The following is a 19236-nucleotide window of genomic DNA, read 5'->3' as shown; positions in this document are numbered from 1 at the left end:
CGGTTGCGGCTGCCGTGGGGAGGACGGGCTCGAGCTCGAGGCGGTTGCGTGCTGGGCTGGGGGCCGCCTCGCCTGATCGCCTCCCCCTGGCTGATTGAGCTAGCTCTCCTTGTCAGCTTCCCCTTGGCCTCTTGGCCCGTACTAGAATCCCAGGGTCGCGGCCACCACCCGCGCCGCGCCCCATGTATCGTTGTGGCTGGTTGGTTGGTGACGAGCACGTGCCAAAATGCGCCGGCCGGTTCATGCACTGTTTCTCATCAAGTCACCGCTACGCTGAATGCTACTCCTGTATGGCTGCTTGTCCTTTCTCATCACAAGCCCCTGTCTCGATCGGTGTATCTGTTTGTGGGTACCAATGGATATGGAGACACCCATTTAGACAGTTTTCGTGAAAATTTTATGGACACGATTACCTAAAGTCACACATCATCTAAAAATATTTGAAACTAGGATGGAATACCTCTCCTCAATGCATAGTTTCATCATCTATTGTTTCCTGTTTCCTAGTGTACACAAAGTTTCGTCCCATAAAATCCATTTCACTTCTATCTTCATTAATAAACTGCCACATCCATTTCAAAAATGATAACATGACAGTCTATTTAATGCCTATAAAACTACTCCCATTGAGAATGGCCTTAGAAGCACATGCTGGCACCAACATAAACTTCGAACAAAAATTTCCACCATTTCTTCAAGTGCTTTAGGTCCACCAACATAAACTCGGTTCGATAAATTTCCTACGTTCCCTAACCAGCCTAAATTTAACACCCTAGAGTACAAACTCTATTCACTCAACTATGAAGACATACTAGCGTGCACAAAATGAACTACAAGGCCGTATGCAAGTTTCTGAACCTGTCCATCAACTTTGATCCAATCGTGCGTGCATTCTTGCAGGTCTTGGCTTAATCTACCACCGCCACTCGACAGCCGAGCCGCCGGTGAAAAGGCACACGCAGCCTGATATCTCGTTGCGTGCATCCTCGCACCATCACTAAATTGTTAACCCCCCCACCATCAGCAAATGCGAGCGCATACACACACATACACGCACACCACATGGGACACCGTCCGCCCTCTTTCGTGGCACCAGATTCTTAAAACAATGCCTTAACCAAACTTGCAAGTCTAGAAAATCGCGACAAGCTGATGTCAACGCGACAGGAACTGGCGCAGCACATCACATTACCGCATACAATAGCATATCGGAACAGTAGTTAAAGAGTGACCTAAACATGACGCGGAATGGAGGAAAGCAACTGTATTCATAAGTACCGGTTTTCGGAGAAGTAACATGGGAACGGCGAAGCCGCGGAAGACGAAATTCCAGAGGGGGCAAAGATGCTATGAACTGATGTAAGCAGGAGGGGGCAGGGTGGCACCTGGTAGCAAGCAATGATGTCCTCTTGGATTACGGAAGTTGATTTGTACATGCACATTGTTTTCAATTTGTGGACAGCAAACTCAAAATATTGGGGCGAAATAACTCTGGCCTCAGCATGTCATTGACTTTTTCTGGTTGCGTATGAGCTCTTCCTTGAGTCACTAATTGACTTTTCAAGCTACTGCTGTTTCGCAGCTGCCGAAGCGGTGTTTGATGCGGACGACGATTCTGATTGAGCACAGGCCCTTATAACCGCTTCATTCTGAGAGAAAAAAAAAGCAAAATGTGAGAAGATCAAGAGACAGACACACAAACTACAGGAGACTAATGAATTCCAAAATGTGCAAAGAGGAAATACTACTTATTACTTGCTAGCATAGTAGTACATCAACTAAGTACCAGTATTCACAAACATAAATTTTGAATAGGAAGCTCCCGACATGAGATCCATCTGTTGAGACTTCAATTAATTGGATTGACGGAGCAGTTTGATACCAAATGAGTAATCACTGCCTCAGGAATGCAGCCAACTGTACCCAAATAACAGGATCACTAGTACTAATATAGACTTTACTGACATTTTGAACCATGAACACACCTCTGCATTCAAAGATGAGCTATGTTCCAGCTAACAAGGATCTTGGGATCAACTTGAAAATGGCAGAATAATGCCCTTTTAATGTTTTGTCACCCACTTTTGCCACATAAAATATATGAAACGTGGTTCAAGAAAACGCTAGGCGCTAGGCAGGCGCTTAATCGCGAAATGGACCCCCAGCGTTTCGTTTAGGCCATAAACGCCCATAAATCTAAATTCTTGAACAAAGCATGCTAGGCGCTAGGCAGGCGCTTAATCGCAAAATGCTAGGCACTAGTAACAATTCTTGAACATGCAGGAGAGCTGCACATCATTTCAATAAGAATTGTACCAGTACAACACCACACACACAACGCAACACACCCAAAACACACCACATGACCTCTACAGACTATCTATAACAGGTGTGTCATACTCAAAATAGTTAATGACGATCAATACTTAACAGCCCCTAGAAAAGGCTCTTGTGGCTGAGCCCCAGCGGCATAGCAGTAATAAGGGTCCAAACAAAGAATCATACAGTACTGGTAATGGCTGTATCAGGTATCCAGCAACAACTAACCAGGCCCATATATTGGTATGCTACATGCGGAAATGTAAGCAACCTTATCAAGGTTTCTAGACAAACTTGACTGTAACAAGCTAGACTCAAGGATCATATGAATTTCGAATAAAGGTCCAATACTTCAATGGATTAATTGAGGAAATTCTGGAATTTGGAGCAACTAGCCATTGCTAAACCAAGTGTTAAAGCAGAAAACATACATCAAAGCAGCGCAATGTACTAAGGATGCTATCTGCAGCTAATGATTCTGACTGCTTGTAGGACCAACACTTCAGAAAAGTGAAGTTCATAGTGAAATAAAATGGACAAAATATTTTTTATTTGCTATAAAATTGAAAAATTGGTAGCATAAAATCCCCGGGAATGCATCACAAGTAGCTAAAGTATCTTTAGAGAATTTGGAGGGCATTCCTAGTTTGCAATTTTTCTGGTGATGGCAGTGGCGGAGCCAGGATTAAAATTTACCTATAGCGAAACTCTCTACTCATTTGTATAAAAAACACAATATGACGAAAGGTCTCAATTCAATAAAAATATATGTAATCATTGAATACGCATAAATTAACTATATATTAGGTTCTGAATCGCAATTGTATGAAAATATTAGGTAATGGTAAGTAGAAGATTAGATGAATGGGAACATATCTAGTGGAAACCACAACCTTCGTGAAAACTCGTGCAAACCACAGCAAAAAAGTCATCTAAATTCACCAAAAAAATCACACATGCAGATGATATGATGATACACAACCTTGTAAAATATCTTGTTCAAACTCGACTTCGTTTGTGAGATATATTGTACCAGCACTAAGTGCGGCGAGCTGACTGAGGAAGATTCATCCTCCAATGTTTAAGGTTTAAAAGCATTTCATGATTGTATCATCATCAAGTCCTTTAAATATCTCCTTGTTATAGCATACTAAATCACTGAGCCATTCATCGTGTGGGCTTGTGCAGTCAGTGAACTGATGGGCTAATGGCCCAATTGCCTAAAGGCCCAAAATTCTAAACGTTATCTTCTTCCTCCAGACCAGGTGAACAAACGAACAGACCTGCAGGTTCCATGGCGGCATGGCGCAGGGAACTGGTGGGGTTGGGGGTGGGTTGGTCGGCCGGCAGGTATGGCGGCCGCCATGGCTCGCCATACTGGTGGCTCCGCCATTGGGTGATGGTAATCCCAACATAGTCCTAGTGAAGCAATTAACTAGGTCCTTCCCTAGTGTTTAGAAACCATGATGGTAGATTGCTGAGCAAAGATTGTTCTTCATTACTCTATGGAGACAGTGCTCAGCTGTAGATCAGTACTCTGCTCAAGGCAAAATTTTTCTTTAAGTTTATCCGTCAACATGTGTGGGTTACGACCCTCGTTAGTTTCCTATCAGTATGTTCATATTTCATCAGATCAAAATTTAAAAGAATAGCTATGCTCAGTTCTCCATGAATTCACATTTTACTAGTGAAATCAGAAACCTTTTCCCACCTACTCCACTGACCTTAGTTATATCTCTCACCATGTTGTACTTCTTGAATCTCATTAACCTTTCCAATGCAAAAAAATCCCTGCAGCCAGCTGACAAATCGTTTGCTACCAACCTCATCTTTCATATTCAGCTTACCACTCAGATTTCATGGTTAAGCTGTATTTCTCTATTTCACTCAATGATTTATAGTTAAAATCCTGGACCTTTCACTCAGTGATAAACATAGATTGTGTAAGTGAGATCTAGGTCAAGGATAATGAGGGAAAGCAAGTGATTGTGGGACTCTGATGCCTCATGAAGGCACGTACATTATTTTCACTCGATCAAAAGTAAACAATATATCTTGCAATCATGAATATCTTCTTAACCAAAGAAAATAATCCTAGTCATTTTTTATCAATGGATGGAGATATTTTTAGATATGAGCATCTAACCTTAACAAGGCAAATCCCTTTAATTCATACCCGGTTGCATCTATTGTGTGGATCATGGAAATGACAATTTGGGTGATGAAAGCAGTTGTAAATTGTAATAATTTTTTCTAGACTTCTAGTTATCTAGACTTGTTTCAGAACTCTAAGATGAATCTTAAATCCTGGTCTCTTGTTATGTGTTCATATAAGATACTCCCTCCATCCAGTTTTGATAGATATATTTAAAAAACTCACATATTAAAAAATGATAGATATATTTGCTATTGGCATGAGATGTGGCAATAAATAGCTCTAGTAACGAGGAGTTCCTAGTTAAAACATTGGAGGACCAACAAAAAGTCTATGTTGCATTTATTAGATTGATAAGCACACTTGGTGCTCTTGGTCATTGTGCCATATGGAAATATATCTATCAAAACTGGATGGAGGGAGTATTTACTGATATAGACTACTAGTCTTCCACAAAATGGTCAATAATAGGATCAGAGTGCCAGCATTCAATTAATGGACACTAGATGACTAGAATCAGAGTTGGCTTAAACACCAGGAGTGGGAGGTTTTCAGGAAGTTGTGAGAGAGCACATACGCGCCTAATATTAGGGGTGCCAATTGCTGCCAGGCTGCCCCTAAGGATCTCCACGACCCTCTTTAGTTTACTTATTGATAATGCTTAGGAAGGTGAAGAAAATCATGCGAAGATGGAGATGTTTATAATTTTTTTCAAGAACTAAAAACAATGATAACTTTGACTTGAATTGATCTGGTAACCAATCCTCATCCCCATCCCGGGACAAGAAATTTTTCCCTGGATGCACCTGCCGTACTTGGATGATCTCAACACACATACAGATCAACGAACTCATTCTACTTTAGCATATTGTTGTTTGCAAAATCAGCAAATGCAAAGATAAGATGCAAAAAAAAAAATCCTTAACATCCCTAAATGATACCTGTAAATATTATTTAGATGCAGTAATCCATTTCCTAAAAAAAGAAATATTATTACCCAATCTGGAAGCATTTAATTGTTCCTATGCTAGTGAATCTACATCAGGACATTTTGTGCAAGTTTATTTTTGTAGAAGTAACAGCATTTTCATTCTTAGGTACCTGACTGATTTATATTATCCTTCAGGAAAATTCCAACTGGAGATAGTTTGTTACCACTAAAGGGAAACAGCAATCAAACAAATAAAGTAACAGCATTTTAATTTTTAGGTACCTGACAGATTTATATTATCCTTCAAGAAAATTCCAACTGGAGATAGTTTGTTACCACTAAAGGGAAACAGCAATCAAACAAATAGCCCCTTGTGCAGAACCCAATTTCGATCACACAAAAATATAGCAACTCCCTCACTGCCACTAGGGAAAATTCCCCCGAATCAGACCATTTCCTAGAAGTTGTTGCAACTGTAGTCTGTAGGTATATGATTTATGCTCACAGGCACTAGGCAAGAATCCCCAGAACGATTCGGTAAGGCTAACAACAATATTTTCAGATTATTGGCCAAACTGCTCATCCCCTCCCAGAACCACATTTTCTCTTCAATCACAGACCTGCACTACAAAATCGATTTTTGGTTGGTCTAAAAAAATTCAAATCCATAGCGCTGCGCGTCGTAATAACTAATCACCCAAGTCCACAGGCAAACCAGCACCGCGCATAAGATTCAAGCATCCCCAATTGAACCAACTTGGACCTAACCGGGCATGGATGGTGGGGATGGCGAATCTATCACCCCCCATAGCATCAGAGAGCGAACGGAACGGAATGGGAGGGGAGAGTAGGGGAGGAAGGGAGTGGACCTGCCAGAGCCTCTTGAGGCGCTTCTTGGCGTTTGTCTTGCGGGTGGTGGTGAGCTTGATGCGCTTCCACAGCAGGCCCGGCCCGTCGTTCCTCTTCACCACCTCCAGCGCCCGCGTCGCCCAGAACGCGCCCCCGAGCAGGCCCCCGCCCGCCATCGCTGCTAGTCGGTCCGCCGGTTTTCTTCCTCCTCCTTGCTCCGCGCGTATGGGCGTGGGCGTTGGCGGCGGCTCTCGGGTAGCGAGGGTTCAGGAGAAGGTTTGGGTTTGGGCCTTGGTGGGCCCGCGTGTTACGAGTATGGTGGTTGCCCGTGGGCCGTGGGACCGCTGCCGGGGCACCGATGTCAGTCACTGGCAAAGGACAATGTTATTCTTTTTTTTCTTTTTGGAATGCTTGCTATTCTTCTTATAACCCAATTTATATGGGCAGGTAAAAAACTAGGACCTTTGCCTACATAAAAGATCGGGTGTGGAAGCGTATCAGGGTTGGAAGGAGAAATTGTTGTCTAAAGCAGGGAAAGAAATTCTTACAAAAGCAGTAGTACAAGCTATGCGCACATATGCCATGTCATGTTTTGACCTGACCAAAACTTTTTTGTGTGATGATATTAGCACTATGATTGGTCGTTTCTGGTGGTCGCGACAAAAAAAAATGAAAAGAAGATGCAACGGCTATCGTGGGGCACTCTGAAACACAGGAAGGAGATAGGTGGTTTGGGTTTTCGTGATCTACACCTGTATTAATCTTGCCATGTTAGCTAGACAGGGGTGGAGGCTCTTGTTGGTATACCTGATTCTCTATGCGCTCAAGTGTTAAGAGCTAAATATTTTGTTGATGGAAAAATCTTAGAGGCAGTGGAGACACCAAATATATCGTACTCCTGGAGAAGTATATTGAGAGGCATAAAAGCTCTGAAGGAGGGGCTTATATGGAGGGTTGGCACATGTGAAAACATTAATATATGGCTTGACCCATGGATGCCAAATGGTGTCACTAGAAGACCATATACTCCTCGGGGAAGAAATATTGTGACAAAGGTTTCTGAACTGATTGATCCAATCAATGGTGGATGGGACTGTCAGCTAGTGAATGATATTTTTTGGGAAGAAGATGCAAAGCATATCCTTGCTATTCCAATCAGAAGTGATATGGATGATTTCTTAGCTTGGCATTATGATAAGAAAGGGGATTTCTCTGTGAAGTCGGCTTATCATGTCTTGGATGACAATAATACTCGTGAACATAGGACCCAACAAGGAGAGAGTTCATCAGGGGCAGCGCCACATGGGTGTGGAAGGAATGCTATCTGGAAACTAAGATGCTCACCAAAAGTGAGGCAGTTTATTTGGAGACTGGCTCACAATAGTTTACCATGGCGAATGAATATCAAGAGAAGAGGGATCAAAGATATTGACACTCGATGTCCTATGTGTGCGAGATTAGATGAAGAAGGAGGGTATTTATTTCTGAAGTGCAGAATGGTGAAGAAATGCTGGTTAACTCTAAATCTTGAACATGTACAGCTGAAATTGATTTTGGCTGCATCAGCGAAGGATATGGTCATATCTATATTGGCGATGGATGAGGCGGTGCAGAGGACAGTAATCATGTTTTTATGGTGTCGGTGGGATGCCAGAAACAAGACCACTGCGGGGGAGAGAATGCTGACGTGCTGCAGAAACAGAAATGATGCAAGTTCAAGAGGTTAAAGAGAGGCACAAACCCCACGAGTGCTGGAGCAAACCATAGCCGAGCTACTGAAGGTGAATTTCAATGGGGCTTTTGTTGCACAAGAAAAGAGGGGATCCTGGGGTTTTGTGGTGCGTGACGAGAATGGGCAGACAGTTTTAGCTGGAGCAGGAAACCTAAATGCAGTGCAGGATGCTTTATGTGCGGAGGCTGAGGCATGTCTAGCGGCACTGAATGCCACTATGAACCATGGCATGTCCAATGTCGTGTTTGAATCAGATTCCAGGAGGGCCTCTTTTTAGGGAGGCACGAGCTGAGTTGAGAGCGTCTTTCCCTGTTGCTCATATTAATTTCCGTCCTCGTTCTTGTAATATGGTGGCACATGAACTTGCTCACCTTAGTCTAAGTTGGGACCCGGGTCAATCCATGGTGTGGAACGATCCCCTCCCAGGGTTTGTAACTCGTCTTGTGTCTCGTGATTTGGCTGAGGCTGTGGTGCAATAAAGTGAGCACAAGCAAGGTTCAAAATATAACCAGTAACATTTTTCTTAACCTTGTGCTGATCATTAAAAGGTTCTTGTGTATGGCCACCTTTTTTACATGAGGCACAAACCGAAATGGGTACTTCCGTACTTGCGAGATAGATGTTGGATTAATACCAATACTTTATTCAACACCGTTATTTATTTTCTAAACATCATTATCTCTATCTCTACTGTTAAGCAAGCATTGTTTCCTTAGTCTGTCAGTCGGAGTCCTACCTAAAACTCGGGTGACCATTTCTTGAGTTAAGGGTTCGAGACCGTTTAGATTTACTGTTTGTAGAGCAAAATAGAAAAATACTAAAGTCCTCGACCAAAACGTACAATGTTATTATAAAATACATATTGTGTATGATATATACATTTTATACGATAATCAATATATTTATATGACTTCTCGTAGCAACACACGGGCATACTAGCTAGTATTATATAATACAAGATCAAATTATTATGTTTAGAATTAAAAATATTTGATTTCTTTTATTCTTTTCCATAATTTTGTGCTTTATTTTATAATAAGATCTGTCATACAAAATTCCGCAGTCAGTATAGTTTGTACCTTATAACAACATTTTGTATTGACAAAAAGATATATTCATCAAATATGTGATCAAGAATTGAAGGTGAGAGTCATATAAACATATTTGTAGACCCGAAGGACACAAAAATAGTAAGGACAGATATGGTGCTAAAAAATAATAATGCAAAAATTTGTTCTATAGAATCCAAAGATTGGCACATCTAAAAAATATCATCAAAATAAAAATAAGTCATTCCATAAAATAGCAGAGAAAGACTGAACCGTTACCTTAAACTGCTGTTTTGTCACTATTGATGATCAAAATTAGCACAACCGGACAACACCAGTCCATTCAGTCTTACAAACTGGTCAGACCGGTAGCTTCAACTTCTTCAAATTGCAAATTAGATTCCACAATTAGACAGATCTATGATCGAAATACATGTATAGAACGTCCGAGTACAGATGAGAAAGTTATGGCCTCAGGAAGAACTGCACCTAGAGGAAACATGTTAGATTGGTTCGTCAAACCGGTCGGACCGGTCTAGACTAGGCAATCCTAATTAGAAGTTGTATTTTACACCGAATTTGTATATGCTTCTATTTTTAATGGGGCAAGGCCTTCTCCACCCTATAAATATATATAAAGGGCCACCGCTGATTGAGAGTCCAACCCAATCAAATCTATCAAATACATTTATTTTTGGGTAAAGTCTATTTTTGGCCATCCAACTATCATCTGAGTTTGATTTTGGTCATCCTCCAAAACTCGATATTCTTAACTATCAAAACTGATCAGACGGTTTTGTTGGGTGGAGGTGATGTAGATGCCATGTGGTGATGGTTTTGACGACGTGGACGTCACATGATGGTGGGACCCACCCATCAGCCCTCCTCTCTCCTCTCCTCGCCTCTCCTCTCCTCTCCCTCCCTTCTCACCTTGTGCCACCCCGCCGTTCTCCCACCACGCCTCTCCAACTCACCTAGCCGCACTGGCGCATGGCAGAGCTCGAGCTCGCATGCCCAGCAGTGCTGGCCCGCGGCAGGGCTGCTGCTCGCCGATTGACAGCGCAGGCCCGCGGCAAGGCTTTAGCTCATCCGGTTGGCTGCGTTGCCCCGCGGCAGCGACAGAGCCGAGTTTACCCAGCTGGCTGCGCAGGTCTGCAATGGGGCTACTGCTCGTCGACCGACAATGCTAGCCCGCGGCGGGATTGCAATTTGCCCGGCCAGCTGCACTCCCCTTGCGGCCGCTTGGTGAGCTATAGAGGTGCGGGGGAGGGTGATGGCTGGCATAGGGTGAGAAGGGAGGGAGAGGAGAGGAGAGAAATTTGAAGCCCGATGGCTACAGGAGGAAGAATGTAGTACCCAGGTGGAGAAGGCGTGGCTGGGTGCAATGGAAGATGGTTATGTGAGTATGATGGAGATACAAAGGAAAATGCTGAGAGAACTGTGGAAATGGGATATGGAGGTGCTGGTAGAGGTTGAGAGAAGAATAAGGAATGTTAGTCTTGAGCTAGATAGATATAGGAGGAGCCACATAAGCCAAATCCATGTGAACCGGGAACATATTCTGCGGCACAAGCTCGAACGCCTCCAGGAACAACACCATTTATACTGGATGCAATGAGCTGACACCATCTGGCTGACAAAGGATGACCAGAACATAATTTTTTGCTTTATGGAGAAGGAATAATTATATCAAGAACACAATTTATACTGCATCTTTTGTTAATCTCATGTAGGTGGCTATGTAAATGAAGTTATCCATTGTGTACAGGAGCGAGTCACACCTGATGAAGAATGAAGCTTTGCTTGCACCTTTGCGGACACAAGGTTGATATGTGCCCTTGTGGTTCGAGCCTGATGATGAGTGATTGTCAACGGACTGGCATTTCGGGTTGAGTTTGAGGACTAATCGTGGCGTGAGTCATGTTGTGCAACGTGTTTCTTGGCTTGTGGTGCGCAGGTGTGGAAGTCAGAGGTAGTGGTCGGCGGCGAAGGTGAAGGTCATGTGAGTTTGTGCCAATGAACCAGGAGTGGTGAAGGATGGATGCTGGGCTTGGACCGAGGGACCAGGAGGCCGGGCGACAAGCTGCGGTGACTAACGTCTGGGGACATCGACAAGTGCAAGAGTACACGGGGTGATCGTGTTGACCAAGTCAAGACGGCGGTTGTGCAAGTCGAGTGGAGGCTCGGGAAGACTTGGTGCCCGGACGGTCGAGGATGTTGGTGACACGCGTCGTGGATCGAAAGATCGATTGACGATTTCCAGGTTTGGGCCTCAAAACTCGGGGAAGGATTTTGGCGGGAATCGGGGCGAAGAGCCCGAGGAGGTCGGAGGACAAGTGGCGGGATTGCGAAGCTTGTGTTGAGGCAAAGCAAAGTCGTGAAGTTGTCGGATCCGTCCGATACTCCAAGAAAAAGTAGGACAAAAATGCCACAGGGTGTGTAATAGGCCTAGTTATTACTATAAGGGTATTTTAGTCTTTAGTAGAAGTCTTGGAGAAAAATAAGAAGAGGTGGGAGTGCTGAAAAAGGGATCGATTCCCTTCTTCTCCTCTTCTCATGTCGGCTCTTCTTTTTCTCTCTGGTTCATCTTATTTCTTCTCCCTTCCTCCCTTCTCTGGGTGTAGGATTTTGCTATGGAAATTTGAGACTTTGTGCTGCAAATTGAATGGGAAAGGAAGCCCTCTCCTCCTTGTGTCCTCCAGGCTTTTGATCCAATTCAATTTGTGTCTCTTTTTTCTTGAATTTCGTTGGTCCTTGTTTTTCACTCTTGGTTCCTCTTGGCTTGATCCTGCAGGTGCTGCAGTGGCAGGGGAGGAGAGCCGCCTAGGCATGTGGAGGCGCGCGTAAGCCAGGCCTCATGCCACCTAGCGGGGCCACCGCCAGCCACCCAAGGCCGGCGCTGCGCTGGGCCAGGGGCAGGCCTACAACACCAATAGCAGCACGACGCGCCATGTCTGAGGCAGCAGCAAGGGAAGGCGGGCCCAGGTAGAGCTCTGGCACAGGGACCAGGTACGCTACTCCCTGGAGGGGCGCACGGCACCTGGTGGATGCAACGGCGAGCGACAACAGCAGCTTGTTTTCTTCTCATTAAAAGGAGACGATTTTGTGTAATGGTCTTGTGATTTTCGTGCTGGTATACGCTTGGTTCATGTTGGTTTTTGCAGGAGATTGAAATCGGGTGCGTGTGTGGGAAATTCCGGCCCTGATCGAATTCGCTCTCCATCAACAAATGCGCTCTCAAGGTGTTTGACGGAATGTATCACTAAGCTTTTCTTTTTCTGTTGTTTTTGCTAGATTTGTTTTAGGTCCTAGATGAGTAACTAATCTTTTTCTAAACCTGCCCTCCAGCTATAGTCTCTTAGTTCTACACTAGATTTATTTTCACATTCTAGGTTTAATTATTTTCCTGCTTAATTAAAACTTGAAATAGCAAAACAAAAAATAGTTAAGTTGTGCATGTGTTAGCTAGGTTCATTCTAGTATTTCTAGTTTTTGTTTCATCTGTGCTCTTATCTTCATTTGCGTAGTTGTACTTGTGAGCTTTTTTGTTCGAGCTTTTTTGTGTCGAGCTTCCGCATGTGTCTTTCGACTTTGTTGTGGGAGTATTCCTAGTGCTGGTAGCCGTCCTGAGCTATGTGGTATTGATACTCGCCATTTGAGGTGCGTCGGGTGCAATCGAGACTTTTTCTCTCCGATTTTTCGAATCTGATTTGAGGCTACCATTCACCCCCCTCTGGTCGCTGTTCAGTCCTTCAACTTTCACAGGTGATGAGGTGTGGGCAGCTCTAGAAAGTAATTGTGACTTGTAGGCACCAGGCCCTGATGGGATGCCATCAATTTTCTACAAGCGCTTCCGGCAGCTATTGGGTGAAGAAGGAAAGTTCTTGCTGTGCTCAATGTAGGTGAGATGTCGCAGGGCTGGAACGACACACTAATTGTACTCATACCCAAGATCAAGCAGCCAAAACAATTGAAACACTTAACGCGAATCAGTATGACGCGGCGGTGATGCAGACAACACTCTAGATATTTTCTCTCCACCCAATGCTTCTCTCCTCTCATTTTCCTCTTCTATCCTTATCTTCCCCATCCGCTCGTCACCTCCACAGTTCTCTCTTATCCTTCTCTCTCCCCGCCACCCTCCAACAGCCCACATCCCCCTCATCTCACCAGCCGGCACCCCGCAGTGCTCCTCCCCTCCCCCACTGCCCCGCCGCTCCTCCCCTCCCCTCGGCATCCCTCCCTTATCCGCTACCCCTCCTCCGCTACCGCTCCTGCCCTCCCTTCCCTCCTACTTTGCTCCCCTTCCCCGCTGCCATACCTTCCCTCCTCCTCGTCTTCCCGCCGCCGCCCATTCCCGTCTCCTCCTCCTTCTTCCCACCGCAGTCCTGTCCTTTCCTCCCCGCTACCATGTTGGGGATATGCCCTAGAGGCAATCGTAGAGATGATTATATTTCATTGTATCCATGATTAATAAATTATTCCTTGAATGTCCATGAAAGGCAACTTGTATTGATTGACAATCATGTGAATTATTTGTGAGACTCTCTACTTGTATGGTTATTCTAAATCTTATCCCTGGTCAGAGTTCATGTGAGGACACACATGAATATTAGACTAGCATATGTATTGGTTGATGACTATATTTCACAAGTCATGGACATGGAGATGTCAAATCAATAATGTGGGCACATGTTTGGACATATGGCTGGATTGACCCAACACGAGAAGTGGTTCTCTCTTTACACAACTTGTACGCTTTGTCCTTAGACCTGAGATTGACGCATGTTCTCAAGATGTGAATCGATCTACCCAAGGGCTATCAAACATTACTCCATAACTGGGTAGTCATAAAGGTAGCTTTCAAGTTTGTCGAGAAGCATGCTATGAGTATGGTTAATTAAGTTGGGATTTGCCCCTCTCTTCATGAGAGAGATATCTCTGGGCCACTCAAGTGATTGGATCCAAAAAAGCATGGCCATGCAACAGGTTAAGAGTAACCTAATGAGGGATTCCAAATCACAAGATCGAGAAAAAGAAGTTAACTTGGAGCTAGACCAAATATCATGGGCAAAGGGAATGTCAAGTACATGATGTTGTGATGGTCCGTCTGATTAGATCTTCATGTGCATATAAGAGTTGATACGTCTTGCTAGAGGCCGTTGTCAAACTAATACTCAACTAGTGAGTAAAGTACTCGACTAGTGAATAAAGTACGCGACTACTGAGTGTGATTAGTACTCGATAGAAAGGACTCGAGTCGAGTCATATCTTTACACATATGGACCTATGGGGTTGCACACTTAAGGGGATGGAAGCCGAATGAGGCTTGGATCCGAATTAGATAAAGGTTTAAGAGTACAAATGGTCCTCGGACCCACAGGCCCATCAGAGACGCCTATATAATGAGGGATGGGCACTGGAATTAGGTTAAGCCATCTCACTTAACCAGCCGTCGCACTCAGGGTTCACCAAACCGGTCAAACCGGACCGGCCCGGTTTCGGTTTGGGCCGGTATCAAACCGGCCCAAATTCAAAATTCAAATTTGAATTCAAAAGAATGAAAAATTCCCAAAAAATTCCTAAATATACTTCATGGTGCGACGAATCTAATGGTGTCAAATTTTCTCAAAAATTCATTCATTTAGTATAGTTTGCGGGGATTTGAAGTTAAACAAAAAAACGTGCATATAAAAGTATACAAATACAATGTAAAAGTAGTACAAAAGAGGGTTGGAGGGTTCATTTAGGCTAAAATATGTTATACAAACACTTATTTAGTATATTTTGCAGACATTTGAATTTAAACCAAAAAAGAAAAAAAATTTGAATTTGGCCGGTTACCAGTCAAACCGACCGGTTACCGGTCAAACCGGCCGGTAAACCGGTCAAACCGACCGATAAGCCGGTACGAACCGTTTGCACCGCGGCTTTTGAATTCAAATTTGACTTCGACCGGTTTGGACCGGTTTCCGGCCAAACCGGTCCGGTATACCGGTACCGGACCCCGCCGGTTTGGCCGGACCGGTCGGTAGCGTTAACCCTGGTCGCACCACCCAGACCCATGCCTTGTTACATCTGCTGACCTAGCAGTCCGACGTGTTATGCTTCTTCCCTGCACGTGTGGATAGGGTTTTTAAGGCATCGCCTTGGAGTCTAGACAAGTTCCCAGCACGCGTGGGAAGAGGATAAGGGAGCTGCATACCCGTGGGAAATCGCGGGCATATAGCCCGCGCGGGCACGCCGCACGCCCCTGCGCGCGGGGGAAATCAGGAGAGGAGGGAAGAGAGGAGAGGGGGGGGGGACAGAGGAGGGCGGCAGCCGGACCTTGAATCTAGCGGCGGGAGGTTGAATACCAGGCGGCAGCCGCAGCTAGAATCCAGCGGCACGGCCTCTCCATAGTCCATCCAACCACTGGCTCCTCTGCTCTGCCTCCTCACGTAGCTCTGCCCCTCTGCTTCCTCTGCTTTGTTCGTCTGCAGATCTGCGCTTTCATGACTCACCTTTGCAGCTCTTCCCCCCCAGGATTCGTGGTTGCTTGCTCTGCTCCAAGGATTCGTGGTTGCTTGCTCTGCTCCACCTCATGTCAGCTTAGGGTCCGAGTTATATTTTCTCTCCCCTTCTTCGCCCTTACTTCACCTCCTCATGTGCTCTCTACTCTGTTTTGGTTTCTATACAGCCATAAGCCATGTGATTGAGTGATTCTAGATGAGCATGTTTGTGCTACCTCTATTCTAGAGATGATGGTATGTGTATGGTATCACCTCGCTGCACACCTTATTCGCCTAGGCGTATGGAAGGGGGTGGGTCACCGCACCTCGCCTTTCCGCCTTAAAAACCATGCATGTGGATACCTTGAAGGTGCTGCATCTATGGCGCTTGCACATGAGAGGAGCCTGAAGTTGTTCGTGGGATTCTCCGGCGAGGATCTATTCGACTACATCGATGCACTATAGAAGTTCCACACCTGCGCATCTACTGGTAATCCCATGATTTATAACTGCAGTGATCTTGGTTTATGCGGTAGAAAATTCTTTATTTTTGCTACCCATATCCCTGCATACCGTCCCTCCCCTCCTCATCCTCCTTCCCATCGCTATCCTACCCTCCTTCCCCTCATCCCTGCCGTCATCCCATCCTATGGTGCAGCGTAGGGGCATAATTCATGGGGGCATAGTGCAGGCATACGGTGCGACCAGGACGCGAGCAGCACGGTGCAGGCACGCACCGCAGCGAGCACGGCCAGGGTGCGGTCGTTGCAAACACACAGTGCAGGTGCACAGTGCAGTGAGCGCGGCTAGGGCACGAGCGTGTGGTGCGGCTAGGGCATGGGTGGTGAGGCGTGTGGCATGGCGAATGATGCTAGGGCATGAGCGCGTAGTGCATAGGGTCCGATGAACACGACCTAGGTGCGAGTGGTGCGTTGCGCAGGAGGCACGGCACAAATGCATAATGCGGCGCCGGCGAGAGCGGCCCAGGGAGCGTGGCACGGGCGGCATGGCTAGCGTGAGCACTCCTTTTTTGAATGATAGGGTCAACGCCGCCAGTTCTGTAACCAATGGTCATGGTTTTGATCATCAACGCCGGGTCAAGAACTGGCCATGATGGCCCCTTCCATCACCATCGAGTTAAATCCAACGCCCCCAAAACTGGCGGTAATGGCCATTTTGAACGAGCAGTTATGGGGAGTGCTAGAGTAGTGCTAGCGAGTGCATAGTGCTGGCAAGTAAGTGATATGCACCCGTTATATAGAGAAACATGCTAGTCATCAGCGCCACTTGGAGGATCAAGTTGTCCATGACCCATTCCATCGAAGTGAAACTCACCTGCGAACCCAACCTGTACTACGACACTTAACAGATCTCCTAATTTTTATCTTATCTCCAGCTAAGTAGCAGAAATCATCTGTTGTATTGTGATCTATAAAAGTGTCAGCCAATTGAAATGATCCATATGCAAACAGCTCTAAATGCTAAAAGGAAAGTACCAAAACCAAGGTATTGGAATACAGAGAACATTGTAGACTCCGTAAAAGAGCCTGGGTCAATTACATGATCAAATTCACTGGAAAGGTTGTTCCACAAGACCATAATGTAACTAACTTAAGATTGATCAATTCACCTAAGAAAAGGATTTAAACCCTTTTTTATTTACTAAAATTAGCTTGCCTGCGAGAGAAGGTATCAATTCATCAAGCACCTCCTTTGCGGAGTATCAATTCATCAAGCACCTCCTTTGCGGTGAGAGTTGCTGGCACATTTGTGGCAGTTAGAAGTGTCAATCCGATAATAACATTGGCCCTCATGAAATCAAGAAAGGCATGACTCGATTGTAGTTGGTGCAAAAGAGTTTGGAAAAGATAAAATCGAATGAGTGAAAGAAATTGGAACTGCAGTTGCGGGAAGGGCGTATAAACTTTGATCGATTTCAGATGCACCATGCATGTGACCTTTCATTGATTTTGTTGATTGTGTGACAGCATAATCAATGGACTAACAAATTTCTGAGCTCAGGTTTGTAAAATTTCTAGGTCCCATGGATGTAATCCTAACCAAACCCAAGGTGTTCAATTCGCTGTCAAGATGACCAAATCACAATGAAAAACTGTAATCATGTTGTCACACAATCACCAAAATCACAAACAATAGCCTAATGGGGTCATGTTCCATACATGTCTAGTTGTTCTATATGTGTATTGCCTAGGTTATGGAGGAACTTCAACATTAGTCAACTATGAGTCTACATACAACTAATTGAATTCCTATATTTTTTTCCATTTTATGATAAAAAACTATAAAAAGGAAAATCTTACTCATTTGTAATCCACACTATGGGTATCAGGCTTGTCACATCCGACGCTTCTTCACAAATGTCGAATGTAAAAGTGACCCATCACTATAGTACATCACTAGCTGGCGAGCTAAGAAGGTTCATCACCTGCCATTTCTGGCTAGTGAACATTTAACTTTTTTACCTTTCACTAAGGGCCTAAGCATGTTGCCTCATGGAGCATCCGAGAGTGTTAGTATTTGGCATCTATTTTCTCCATACAAACATTATGTACAACAATAACACATCCACATCTACGAACACATATATAGCAATTAACATGACATCCACGAACATATTACATAACAAACAATGTTATGAGGATGTTATAAACTAACTTTCACAAACGAGCTGAAATTCAAATTACATACGCATGAAAGTACTAGCACCAATAACTACAATGGTAGCCATACCGGCTAGTACTACTAGTTGGCATGGACGCTCATTCGCAAAGTTGGCCAAGACAAGGTTTGCTACAACACAAAGTCATGAACACCAAAGCACTATCATTGATAGAAGGTCCATATTTTAGGGAATTTTTCCTAGACTCAGGTCATCCTAGTCTATACAAAATTATTCTAAATTTTTGTTTAGTATTTTACCACCAAAATAATAAAATACACCACCATTATGGGATCTCTCCTCTGTTGTAGTTAATCATACTCAGAATGCATTAAATCTCATAGTTGAAAGTAGCCTAGCAATATTCTTACATTCTCCGGAATCGCAATGGTACATAATGGAAAGCATCACATATGTTTCCAACAAAAGGAAACTACATTATTCTAGAAATCTCCAAACCAATTTGCAGATTGTGGAAAGATAAGAAGTCATATAAACTATTCTTATTTATTACCTTCAATTGCACATATGCAACCATGGAATTTACCATCACAGATTCAATCTTGTAATATTGGCACATTAATTGGTGGAAGAGCAGCCATGCTATTGCGGTATCCTAACACACAGTACATGCCCCACGGACTGCCCAATTCCTTTCCAGTATCGTCCATCTTGCCAGTGGCTATGTCATAGCGTAATATCTTGTTTGCTATCTTCCATTTCAGCTGCACCCCAAGATAAATCCAACGCCCACTCTCTAAACCAAGTGGTTGCACAAACCACCTCTCGCAGAACTTTGCCTGCCATCCATTGCGTAGCTTCATTGAGTGGCAGAATTGGAATGGCTCATCACCCAAATCTACAATATCCTTCCATCCTTTCTGGTGCTTGAGCTCCCAATGATGATCACCCATTGTCACAAGTTGGTGCATTGCCAATCCATTCTTATCAATGGTTATGCACATGAGCATACCATTGTTACAGACATCAATGGTGTGGCGTTCCCATTCTTCAAAGTTGAACTCTTGTA

At 44.3% G+C, this 19236-nt stretch overlaps 1 protein-coding gene across 1 annotated transcript; it reads right to left on the bottom strand.

Moving 5' to 3' along the window:
• Window positions 1–1249: 1249 nt before the first annotated feature.
• LOC120699451 lies at window positions 1250–6548 on the bottom strand. Its single transcript, XM_039983451.1, has 2 exons — window positions 6275–6548; window positions 1250–1649 (listed from the first exon to the last, which is right to left on the bottom strand). Exons 1-2 carry the CDS (start codon window positions 6428–6430, stop codon window positions 1566–1568), a joined length of 240 nt encoding a protein of 79 aa, XP_039839385.1. The 5' UTR covers window positions 6431–6548; the 3' UTR covers window positions 1250–1565.
• Window positions 6549–19236: the final 12688 nt, after the last annotated feature.

Source organism: Panicum virgatum, chromosome 3K, assembly GCF_016808335.1.
Source record: "Panicum virgatum strain AP13 chromosome 3K, P.virgatum_v5, whole genome shotgun sequence".
NCBI classification, from domain to species: Eukaryota; Viridiplantae; Streptophyta; class Magnoliopsida; order Poales; family Poaceae; genus Panicum; species Panicum virgatum.
The sequence above is the reverse complement of the archived record's forward strand: the minus strand, read 5'-3'. Positions and strand labels throughout refer to the sequence as shown.